General features: G+C 42.4%; 1 protein-coding gene across 1 annotated transcript; it reads right to left on the minus strand.

Annotated features, from left to right (window-relative positions):
• Positions 1-6,219: 6,219 nt before the first annotated feature.
• On the minus strand, positions 6,220-8,468 carry LOC141082762 (uncharacterized). The gene is made up of 2 exons (XM_073566678.1): positions 7,986-8,468; positions 6,220-7,875 (listed from the first exon to the last, which is right to left on the minus strand). Exon 2 carries the CDS (start codon positions 7,638-7,640, stop codon positions 6,438-6,440), a length of 1,203 nt encoding a protein of 400 aa, XP_073422779.1. The 5' UTR covers positions 7,641-7,875; positions 7,986-8,468; the 3' UTR covers positions 6,220-6,437.
• Between the last annotated feature and the right edge of the window lie 4,790 nt (positions 8,469-13,258).

Genomic DNA, 13,258 nt, shown 5'->3' on the forward strand with positions numbered 1-13,258 from the left:
GATTCGTTGCTTATAAATTTCTTACCATCGAACAAATCTCCTATCACCTTAATACCAGATTTTATCCATTCTTTCGGAATTTTTTTATCCATTAGTAAACCAAGAAATTTGATAGGGATATTTTTTAATTGAGCGTATCTCTGGCTTCTGTTTCTCTTAACCTGCGGCTTAGCCAGTTGTTTCCATGCAGAGAGAGTTGCGGAGATTATTGGGGAGTCATAACGTAAAGGAGTAGATGACCCCAAACACTCTAGTATTGCGCTTAAAAGAGTTTTGTTTTTATTAAAATATGTCTCGATTTCTACCCAAGCTGGGACGTTGTTTGAATTAACCCATGAAAAGGATTGTTTTATTAAATTGGCATAGTAATAATTAATTAAATTTGGAAGGGCTAGGCCTCCATTGACTTTGCTTCTATATAGTATATGGGATGCCACTCTCGCCCTTTTCTTATTCCAAACGAACTTATTTATAATAGACTGAAGTTTCCTAATAAATTTCAAGGGGACAAGTAAAGGTATTGCTCTAAAGATATATAGTATCTTTGGAAGGGTAAAAAGTTTAAATAGTGTTATCCTTCCCACCCATGAAATTTCGTGAGTCGCAAAATTGTTCAATTCGATCTGAGTCTTTTTTGTAATGTTTTGTATATTCAACTCAACTGTCTTCCGAAAGTTCCTGGTTATACGAATACCCAAGTATGAAACATCTTCCTTCTCCCAATCAAACCGGGAAATTTCCTTAATGCGTGAGATGGTTAGGTCGTCTAGAAAGAAATCCAAGATTTTAGATTTGTTCTCATTGATTTTGTAAAATGAGATTTTAGAGAAATCCTCGATAGTAGACAATACACCCCCAATAGAGTTCAGTGGATCTGATAGGCTCAGTATAATGTCATCAGCGAATAAACCGATTTTAAATTGGTGATCTTCAATTTGGATACCATGGATCTCATCATTTGTTCTTATTGCTTCTGCTAAGGGTTCCATAATCAACGCAAATAACAGTGGGGAGAGTGGGCATCCCTGTCTAGTTCCATTAGTTATCATGATGCGATCTGAAGTGTGATTATTTGTATAAACATTAGCGGAAGGGTTTGTGTATAAAGCCATTATAGTTTTTATTATATTATCACTGAAGCCAAATTTATTCAGAGTTGCTTTGAGGAAGTCCCAATTAACCCTGTCGAAGGCTTTCTCTGCGTCTAAAGCCAGGAGGAGAGAGGGGATTTTTTTTCTTTTAATAAAATTCACCAAGTTCAATGTTCTCCTAGTGCCATCGGTAGTCTGGCGTCCCTCTATAAACCCGAGTTGATCTTTATGAATAATGTTTGGGAGAATATTTTTTAGTCTATTTGCTATGATTTTTGAATATAGTTTGACATCGGTATTTATTAGAGAGATAGGCCTATAATTTTTGACTGACTCCGGGTCTCCCTTAGGTTTGGGTATTAAAATTATATTAGCCTGTAACATTTCCTGAGGAAATTCTCCGGTCCGAGATGCCTTGTCAAAGATGCGGACTAAGTGTGGGGTTATGATATTTGCGAATGCTTGGTAATATTCATTCGAAAAACCATCGGGGCCCGGAGTTTTCTTTTTTTAAATGATTTAATTACTTCCAGGACTTCAGACGCAGAGAAAGGGGCCTCAAGTTTAGACAGCTGTTGGGGGGTAATCTTAGGTAACCCCAGAGGGGCAAGAAAATCATTTATGCCTTGTTCGTCGGGTTGCTGGGTATGTTCATCTAGTTTAAGATTGTAAATAGATGAATAATATTTAGCAAATGCTTCAACGATTTTCTTAGGGTGTTCTAATTTACTGCCCTCATGATTAATTTTGTTGATTTTACATTTGATCCTAACTGATCTGAATTTTTGTGCCATAAGTCTAGTGGGTTTGTTGTAGGAAGAATAATAGTTGGATTTCATTAGTTTTGCGAATTTTTCGTATTCACTGAATAACTCCGATCTAAGATCTATTCTTAGTTTAAGAATCTCCGAATGTATATTTGGTGGAGGAAAGGATGAATTTTGTAATATTGTTTCCAATTTTTGTAACTCAAATTGTAAGGTACGGATTTTTTCTTTGGAAATTTTTTTTTTGTTGTAGGCCAAATAAGTCATAACCCCCCTAATTACTGCCTTGTGCGCATTCCAAAGGGTGAATGGGCAAATGTTGTTTATATCATTTTCTATGAAATAATTATTTAAGGCTTTTTCAATTTCTTTTTTAAATTTTGGGTTGAACAATAGGGATGAGTCGCATCTCCATTGGGATCTGAACTCTGCCGACCTACTAAGGTAAATTTCTGCAACAATTGGATAGTGATCTGAAAATGTTTTGGGGAGAATTTCAATTTTTTTAAATTTCGAAATTGAGAACGTATCTGTCAGGAACAAGTCAATCCTAGCGAAAGACTTGTGTGCCTCTGAGAAATGGGTATATTCCTTAGAAGATGTATTTAAACATCTGAATACATCTAGGTATTCATGGTTGCAAAGCCAATTTTTTAATTCAGGAAATGATGAGCGAGTGAGAGAGGTAGAATCCATTGCTCCGTCCGGAACAATGTTAAAATCACCCACCAAAACAATAACACCTTTTTTTACTTCCTGGATTTTTCTATCGAGACCGTTGAAGAAACGCATTTGACCATTACTTGGAGCATAAACGTTCACAAGTGTCGTTAGTTGATTGTCTATCAGACAAGTAAGAATCAAATATCTGCCCTCGCTGTCAGAGTATTCGTTAATGATTTCGAATGAAATAGTGTCTTTAATTAGTATGAGGACTCCTGCCCGTTTCTTTTCATTAAGAGATTTGTATATATGTGGAAAATTTTTATTCTCTATCCTGGGGTGTCCATCCCTAGCCAATTTCACCTCTTGGAGGCAAATTATATCTGCTCTGCTGCCCCTGATCTCTCTCCACGTGAGATACCTCTTAGCGGGACTATTCAATCCCCTCACATTGAGTGATAATATCTTAACCATATACTAAAGAATACAAAAAAACAAAAACAGAAATATAATCAGAACAATAAACAGGAAGAGATTACCACAATCTTAGGTAAACTTCCTAAAATGGGGAAAAGCTCGTGAAACTCCGCAGGAAGCCTCTCTCAGGCTAGTTTCACACTTGCTTTTTTTTGCAGCGCGTTTTTCCCGCAAAAAAACGCATTAAAAAAACGCATACAAATGCATACAAACGCTGCGTTTTTTTCCAGCATTTTAATGCGCATGCAGGAAAAAAACGCAGCGTTTTTGCGCGTTTGTATGCGTTTTTTGTGCGTTTGCGTTTTTTTACAGATTTTTGAAAAACCCCACAAAAAAGAAAAAACAACCATTCAACAACACACAAGACCAATGGGACTTCATTGTGGGTGTGGTATGTTAATATATATAGACCCTGTCTACAGTATTCTTCACATTTGCTTGATTCTTCTCGTGACCATGGATCTGCGCTGGAAGAGTTTTCACTTCAACTTGGATTTGGACATCGCGATGGCTCAGGCGTATGCAGTTGCTTGCCATGAACAAAGGAAGAGAGAGAGGCAGCGAAGACGGCGGCGTATGTGGATACATCCGATTGTTGAACTCCGGGAGAGGCGTGGGGCATACCACACCCTCTACAGCGAGCTACGTGCAAACCCGGAGAAATTTACTGATTATATCCGGATGTCCCACGAAAGTTTCATGGATTTGCTTGCTCGTGTCCAACAATCCATCCGGAGACAGGACACACAGCTCCGTCGTGCGATTCCTCCTGAGGAACGGCTACTGGTGACATTACGGTATGTTTTAAAAACAAAGGGGTGTGGTCTGATGTTTTTTTTTGTAAATTTAGTATTCAAAACCTTGGGTAATTAGTTTTCGTGAATGTACTAATATTTTTTTTTATAGTTTTTAAAAATAATATACATAAATATTAATTTTACTTCTTTGTCTGTTCACAGATTCCTGGCGACTGGAGAAACCCTATCCTCACTACACTTCCAGTACCGTATTGGAATCTCTACCTTGTCTGGAATTGTTGCTGACACCTGCCGGGCTCTCTGGAATGTTCTTTGCCCAGAATTTATGCCCCTGCCCACCGCTGAAAAGTGGATGGAAATTGCTGACAAATTCTGGACAGTATGCAATTTTCCCAACTGTTTGGGAGCTGTTGATGGGAAACACATACGGATCATCAAACCCCAAAGAACGGGATCTGAGTACTATAATTACAAAAAGTACTTTTCAATAGTACTCATTGCAATTGCGGATGCCGGATGTATGTTTGTAGCAGTGGACATTGGAGCATTTGGCCGTGGTAATGACTCGCAGGCTTTTAAAAACTCAGACATGGGCCGGAGGTTGTATGGCAACCAATTTAATTTCCCTATGCCACGGCCTCTTCCTCACACCGAAGCTCCGCCACTGCCCTTTGTAATGGTTGGCGATGAGGCTTTTCAAATGTGCGGAAACTTACTGAAACCCTACTCCAGCCGGGACTTGGACCACACCAAAAAAATTTTTAATTACAGGCTGACCAGGGCCAGAAGAACTGTCGAGTGTGCTTTTGGGATTCTTGTTTCCAGATGGCGAATTCTGGGCACGGCCATTAATCTTAAACTTGAAACAGTCGATGAGGTGGTGAAGGCCTGTGTGGTTCTACATAACTTTGTGATGGCTAAAGAGCACCCGACCTTTGAACTGGACGATGATGCTCCTAACCCATTGCCTGAATTCACTCAGCACACTCTCAGGTCATCCGTTGAAGTTGGCCAAATGAGGGACAAATTTGCGGCCTACTTTATTTCTGATGTAGGACGGGTGCACTGGCAAGATGAAATGGTGTAATGTTGTTGTTTATGGTAATAAAAATCCTTATTTGATACCATTACTGAGTGCACTATATTTTTTAAACTCCAATTAATTAAAAAACTTCCCATGTATAACTGAATTTTGTTATGTTCACACACCTGGGCAGGTAAATACACATACGAGTTAAAATGCAGCATTGCTAGTCTGCGTGAAATATATTGGAATGAGCAAAGCTGCAGGCCATGAATCAGGAAACCATTTTTTTTCAAGAGAAAATTGTGCAACTAGTTTAAAACAAAGTATGTGATTTTCTCAAAACACAACCCTCAAAACCCAACCCCAATGAAAGTCCATGGGGAATACAAGTCAGCATTGAGTGGATGAATGTAATCTGCTCATGTAATCTGCTCCATTACAAGTTATTACACTAGGCCTTGGAATGACTATACTAGGCCGTGGTATTTCAAATATGAGTATAGTAGGCCTTGGGGCTAGTAGTATAGTAATATGTGAAATACCACGGCCTAGTATAGTCATAACAAGGCCTACTCGATTTTGGCCAACTAGTATCTTTTTGTGAAACTTGACAAGTTTCAACAGTTTGAAAATAGATTCTAGTTGGTAAAACTAGAGTTATTACACTAGGCCTTGGAATGACTATACTAGGCCGTGGTATTTCAAATATGAGTACAGTAGGCCTTGGGGCTAGTAGTATAGTAATATGTGAAATACCACGGCCTAGTATAGTCATACCAAGGCCTACTGTAATAACTAGATTTTTAACAACTAGCATCTTGTTTCACAAAAAACAAAGTGGTGAAACTAGAAAGAAACTTATTTTTTAGACAAGTTTCAACAATTTGTTTTTCATGAAACCAGATTCTATTTGTTAAAACTAGAGTTATTAAACTAGGCCTTGGAATGACTATACTAGGCCGTGGTATTTCAAATATGAGTATAGTAGGCCTTGGGGCTAGTAGTATAGTAATATGTGAAATACCACGGCCTAGTATAGTCATACCAAGGCCTACTGTAATAACTCGATTTTTAACAACTAGCATCTTGTTTCACAAAAAACAAACTGGTGAAACTAGAAAGAAACTTATTTTTTAGACAAGTTTCAACAGTTTGTTTTTCATGAAACCAGATTCTATTTGGTAAAACTAGAGTTATTACACTAGGCCTTGGAATGACTATACTAGGCCGTGGTATTTCAAATATGAGTATAGTAGGCCTTGGGGCTAGTAGTATAGTAATATGTGAAATACCACGGCCTAGTATAGTCATACCAAGGCCTACTGTAATAACTCGATTTTTAACAACTAGCATCTTGTTTCACAAAAAACAAACTGGTGAAACTAGAAAGAAACTTATTTTTTAGACAAGTTTCAACAGTTTGTTTTTCATGAAACCAGATTCTATTTGGTAAAACTAGAGTTATTACACTAGGCCTTGGAATGACTATACTAGTCCATGTTATTTCACATATGACTATACTAGCCCTTGGGTTGGTTTTTAACATGTATTTACCCATCAGTGTGTGTGAGCGGCGCAAACAACATTAATGAAACTTATTAATGGTGAACCACAAATGTAAATTTATTTTTTATCACAAAAAAAAAACTAAAAATTATTTTTTACGGCGTTTGGGGGCAGATGGTTTCAATTTGGGGGTGTGCAGGGAATATGCAACACTTGCAGTTGAAGACGGTGTTTGAGGGGAAGGGGCAACAAAACTTGTGGGGGAAGGTAGTCCAGTTAAGGGAATTAAACTTGGAACACTTGTAGGAGAGGAAATCTGTTCAGTTACATTAGTTGTAAAGGCATGTCGCCGTAGGCTTGTGTGCCTGGACCGACTTTGGCCCAATGCCCGCCTTGATTGATTTCGCCTTGAAGTAGGGGCAAATATGGAATGTAGGTCCCCCGTCTGCTGGTATGGCTGCTGCTGCTGAGGTGGCGGCTGCTGCTGCAGAGGTGGCGGCTGCTGCTGAGGTGGTGGCTGCTGCTGAGGTGGCGGCTGCTGCTGAGGTGGCTGCTGCTGCTGAGGTGGTTGCTGCTGCTGCTGAGGTGGCGGCTGCTGCTGAGGTGGCTGCTGCTGCTGAGGTGGCTGCTGCTGCTGAGGTGGCGGCTGATGCTGAGGTGGCTGCTGCTGCTGAGGTGGCTGCTGCTGCTGAGGTGGCTGCTGCTGCTCTTCGTTGTCAGTGCTCGTCCTTGCAGGAGGACTGGTGGCGGCAGTGATGGCCCAGGTTTGCAGAGTGGTGGTGGCAGGGCTACTACATGTTGTTGTAGCGGCAGGGCTGTTCCATGTTTGCCTAGTGGTGGCTGAGCTCCACGCATGCATGGGATTGGCGGTGGTGCTCCAGACAGGAGCAGCGCTTGCCATGGTGGTGTCGGTGAAGTGACCAGCTGCACTCAGACTTGTGGTGGTGTAACGGTGGGTGTCCTGGCTTTGAATAGAGGTGTCCGTGCAGTGGTATGCAGCACAAGTCGGTAGTGAGGTGAAGCGAGTCAATGGTGGCACAGGTGGAAAGGACACCACTGACTGCTGACCGTACCGATTATGCTGCATAGCCTGCAAGAAAGCATTGTTGCAGGCCTGCAGCACATTCAGCTGTTGATCAGGACTAAGGTGTTCCGCCATGCCCTTTTCAATCTTACTAAAAAAATGGTGTGCTGGTCTGTTGAGGTCGGCCTCCAGACGGTCAAGGCGCTGTTCTACAGAATTGAAGCGGTGTTCAAAGTGGTTAAAACCACGTTCCATGAGGGCAAAACCGCTTTCAACTCTGTCGGACAGTGACTTGAGGCTGGAATTAAATGTCTCGCTCAAATGCATAAACTCGGGCAAGACATTCCTGTCCAAGGCCCTCTGCCGCTGGCGGGTAGTGCCCGCATAACCAGTGGCAGAGACCTGGGACAGGGGAACACCTGATGGCCCAGCTTCCTGGTCACCAGCTGTGTGTGTGGTTGACCTGCAAGGTGCTTCCTGGCTGTCGGATGGCTGGGACGGGTCAGAGGACGTCCGAGGAAGGACCGCTCCAGGGCCAGGTTGCAGGGTGCTGCTCCAGGTGCTGTGGAAGAAAGGAAAATCATTACTACCATGCCTTTACAAGAAGCATCAGCTGTGGATTAGAAAAACACAGATTAATAAAAATAAAAACCCAAAATGTATAATACTTACGATCTTGTGGCAAGGACCGGTCTTAGGAACTGCAACGCATGATAGTGACGGTATCTAGTTCTGGTCCTTGACGCAGATCCACTGCGAACCTGGCCCTCAGCACGAACATCACTGTTGAAGCGGTCCTTGATCGAACGCCAACGTGTTCGGACTTTGTCCACTGTTGATAAAAAAAACAGTGCCGTCAAGGACAAGAGTCACTGCGGCACAATGTAGCAATACAATACTCAAAGCAGTCACTGTAGACCCCGATGAAAATGTTGGGTTTCCTGCTAGAATACGCCTAGCACGAAACCCAACAGTGCCGTCAAGGACAACAGTCACTGCGGCACAATGTAGCAATACAATACTCAAAGCAGTCACTGTAGACCCCGATGACACTGTTGGGTTTCCTGCTAGAATACGCCTAGCACGAAACCCAACAGTGCCGTCAAGGACAACAGTCACTGCGGCACAATGTAGCAATACAATACTCAAAGCAGTCACTGTAGACCCCGATGAAAATGTTGGGTTTCCTGCTAGAATACGCCTAGCACGAAACCCAACAGTGCCGTCAAGGACAACAGTCACTGCGGCACAATGTAGCAATACAATACTCAAAGCAGTCACTGTAGACACCGATGACACTGTTGGGTTTCCTGCTAGAATACGCCTAGCACGAAACCCAACAGTGCCGTCAAGGACAACAGTCACTGCGGCACAATGTAGCAATACAATACTCAAAGCAGTCACTGTAGACACCGATGACACTGTTGGGTTTCCTGCTAGAATACGCCTAGCACGAAACCCAACAGTGCCGTCAAGGACAACAGTCACTGCGGCACAATGTAGCAATACAATACTCAAAGCAGTCACTGTAGACACCGATGAAAATGTTGGGTTTCCTGCTAGAATACGCCTAGCACGAAACCCAACAGTGCCGTCAAGGACAACAGTCACTGCGGCACAATGTAGCAATACAATACTCAAAGCAGTCACTGTAGACACCGATGACACTGTTGGGTTTCCTGCTAGAATACGCCTAGCACGAAACCCAACAGTGCCGTCAAGGACAACAGTCACTGCGGCACAATGTAGCAATACAATACTCAAAGCAGTCACTGTAGACACCGATGACACTGTTGGGTTTCCTGCTAGAATACGCCTAGCACGAAACCCAACAGTGCCGTCAAGGACAACAGTCACTGCGGCACAATGTAGCAATACAATACTCAAAGCAGTCACTGTAGACCCCGATGAAAATGTTGGGTTTCCTGCTAGAATACGCCTAGCACGAAACCCAACAGTGCCGTCAAGGACAACAGTCACTGCGGCACAATGTAGCAATACAATACTCAAAGCAGTCACTGTAGACACCGATGACACTGTTGGGTTTCCTGCTAGAATACGCCTAGCACGAAACCCAACAGTGCCGTCAAGGACAACAGTCACTGCGGCACAATGTAGCAATACAATACTCAAAGCAGTCACTGTAGACACCGATGACACTGTTGGGTTTCCTGCTAGAATACGCCTAGCACGAAACCCAACAGTGCCGTCAAGGACAACAGTCACTGCGGCACAATGTAGCAATACAATACTCAAAGCAGTCACTGTAGACACCGATGACACTGTTGGGTTTCCTGCTAGAATACGCCTGGCACGAAACCCAACAGTGCCGTCAAGGACAAGAGTCACTGCGGCACAATGTAGCAATACAATACTCAAAGCAGTCACTGTAGACACCGATGACACTGTTGGGTTTCCTGCTAGAATACGCCTAGCACGAAACCCAACAGTGCCGTCAAGGACAACAGTCACTGCGGCACAATGTAGCAATACAATACTCAAAGCAGTCACTGTAGACCCCGATGAAAATGTTGGGTTTCCTGCTAGAATACGCCTAGCACGAAACCCAACAGTGCCGTCAAGGACAACAGTCACTGCGGCACAATGTAGCAATACAATACTCAAAGCAGTCACTGTAGACCCCGATGAAAATGTTGGGTTTCCTGCTAGAATACGCCTAGCACGAAACCCAACAGTGCCGTCAAGGACAACAGTCACTGCGGCACAATGTAGCAATACAATACTCAAAGCAGTCACTGTAGACACCGATGACACTGTTGGGTTTCCTGCTAGAATACGCCTAGCACGAAACCCAACAGTGCCGTCAAGGACAACAGTCACTGCGGCACAATGTAGCAATACAATACTCAAAGCAGTCACTGTAGACCCCGATGAAACTGGTGGGTTTCCTGCTAGAATACGCCTAGCACGAAACCCAACAGTGCCGTCAAGGACAACAGTCACTGCGGCACAATGTAGCAATACAATACTCAATGCAGTCACTGTAGACACCGATGACACTGTTGGGTTTCCTGCTAGAATACGCCTAGCACGAAACCCAACAGTGCCGTCAAGGACAACAGTCACTGCGGCACAATGTAGCAATACAATACTCAAAGCAGTCACTGTAGACCCCGATGAAACTGTTGGGTTTCCTGCTAGAATACGCCTAGCACGAAACCCAACAGTGCCGTCAAGGACAACAGTCACTGCGGCACAATGTAGCAATACAATACTCAAAGCAGTCACTGTAGACCCCGATGAAACTGTTGGGTTTCCTGCTAGAATACGCCTAGCACGAAACCCAACAGTGCCGTCAAGGACAACAGTCACTGCGGCACAATACAGAGCAGGGAAATACTCACTAAACGCCTTTTTGGAGGATGCTGTGGCGCTGTCCCAGCCATCCATCAACGCTGCGGCCACCTCATTCCATAGCCGCCGGGTCACCACATTGTCCTTGTACAGCCGGTCACGGCTGTCCCACAACGGCGAACGCTCCTGGACCAGGCTGATGAGCTGCTCATTATCCAGGTAGACGTCTTCATCCCGTTGTGGAACCTAGACAAAACACATTCATTAGAATAATCAAATTTAAATTGAATAAAAAGTTACAAAAAAAGAAACAAAAAAATGAGTAAAAATAGAAGATAAAAAATAAAGAACATTACAAATCATTTGATACTTACATTCCGTATCACCACCGGGACTTGGCTTCGCTGCTCCTGCTCTTCGCCCTCACTTGTGCCGTCCGCAGATGATGATGACAATGTCTTAAGAAAGTTGAAAAAAACGTAAGAGATTTGGAGAAGCAGCAGATATACTTACCAGATGCACGAAAATAATCACCTCACGGTCTGCTTGCGCCAATTCCTGCCGCGATGGGGAATACTCGGATTCTGAAGACATACTGCATGTAAAAATAATAAAAATCATTAGTACATACATAATTTAAAAGGACAGGCATATAATGTAATATACTCACATTCTTCGCTGATATAATGGGTTCTTGGTTGACTGTCTGCTCTTCAATCTCTCAGTGTAGTAGTGGCAGAGTTTTGGCAGGCACCTCCTTTATATAGACTTTTTTTTTTGACTTTAGAAGATTCTAACTAGGATAAAAAGTGGACACCACCCAAAAAACGCAGCGCTAAAAAATCGCATACCTGCGCATGCCAGTGCGCACGTATGCGCATCCATAGGCTATAATGGCCATTTTTAGCGCAAAACGTGCGCATACGTGCGCATGCGCTTTTTTCCAGGGCCAAAAAATGCAACATGCAGCGTCTGGAAAATACCAACGCACACCCCAAAAAAACGCAGCGCATGAAAATCGCATACATGCGCTTACAAGCGCGCATGTATGCGCACCCATGTTAAATATAGGGGAAAAATCGCATGCGCACGTATGCGTTTTTTTCCAGCGCTAAAAAACGCAAATGTGAAACCAGCCTCATACAGAATAATGTAAGTGATATAGCAATTAAAATTTGCATTTTTCACCCTGGAGCCTCTTCTCTCTTGTCCAAGGATTTAAGAAAGTTTTTCCCCTCTTGTGGAGATATGATTACTACTACTTTCCCACCATGAATTATCAAAAGCTTGGTAGGGAACCCCCACCTATAAACCACACCCTTTTGTCTCAGAATTGTTGTAACTTCATTAAATCCCTTCCTTGTTTGGATAGTTTCTTTTGAAAGGTCTGCATATGATTTGATGTGATCATAGGGGTGGGGAAGATGTTTATTGGTCCTAAAATAGTTTAAGAATTTTTCTTTGGTGGAGTAAAAATGGAATCTTAAGATAGTGTCTCTAGGGAGCTCAGCTGAGATAGATGCAGGCCTCGGGAGTCTGTGGATTCTATCTATCATTAGTTCTACCTCAGGGACAGAAGGCAATATTTTGGTTAAAATTTCTTTGACATATTTTTGTAAATTATGCTGGTTAATTTTTTCCGAAATCCCTCTCAGTTTAATGTTGTTCCTCCTACTACGATCTTCCAGGTCGGCTAATTTATTTCGTAAAAAGAGGATTTCTTTTTGGGCATTATTTTGTTGATTTTGGAGGGAGTCAGAGGTTTTTCCAAGGGCCTCCATTTTCTTATCGTTTTTATCTAACCTAGTGGTAATTGTGTCAAGGTTGGTTTGCAAACGGCTGACATGCTTTTCTATAGAAGTCTCAACACTTTTATTTAATGCTAGAATCAAATCTCTAATATATTTTTCAGAGGCCCCCCTCTCAGATGCCTGAATATCTTCCAGACCCCCATAATCACTGATACCAGTTTCTTCATCTGCGGAGCTAAGGTCTATTCTAGGCCTACTTTTTTTTGGACTCTGAGACGGGGAAGCCTCATAAAATACTTCCTCATCAGACAACACGGATTTTCCCTCCCCCTTAGACTCATCCCTTTTAGATTTTCTATTAACAGAGGTATCCATTTCTGATTGAATATTATCCAACTCTTGTATCAATAAAGTATGAGTATCATCTTTTTGTCCAAATGAGAATTTAGTATTTATTTTAGGGAAGGGAGGAGGGCTAACGCATATAGCTTCATCTAATTCTGTCGAGTTTTGTTTGCGAGAGGATTTGTCTCTCTGCTGTTTAGCTTTGCTGTTTTTTTGGCTCATTTTAATAATTATAAAGGTGGCGCCTGGACTGTTCCTTAATAGCTCTGGTATATCACTCAAAATGGAATAGTAACGAGAAGCAAAGTACTATAGTTGAGTTTAGCAGTTGAGGGTCAATAGAGAAATGTTATTCAAATAATGATACAAACTTAAATTCAATTGACATCCAATGCCCTCAGAATGAAGCAGCACTTTGTTAATATTACAGTTAAATAAATGTATCTGGTAGGCCAATCTTCAAATAGTCCTGTGTTGCTTAGTTTCTATGGATTAGCCACCTAACCAGTGCCACAATAAGCAATACCCAATACC

Source organism: Dendrobates tinctorius, unplaced genomic scaffold (assembly GCF_039654945.1).
Source record: "Dendrobates tinctorius isolate UK_male_01 unplaced genomic scaffold, ASM3965494v1 ptg000019l, whole genome shotgun sequence".
In the NCBI taxonomy this organism is placed as follows: Eukaryota; Metazoa; Chordata; class Amphibia; order Anura; family Dendrobatidae; genus Dendrobates; species Dendrobates tinctorius.

Excerpts from the sequence above, each read along its gene's own strand:
- LOC141082762 (XM_073566678.1), bottom strand. The coding sequence starts at position 7,640 with ATGCATTTGAGCGAGACATTTAATTCCAGCCTCAAGTCACTGTCCGAC.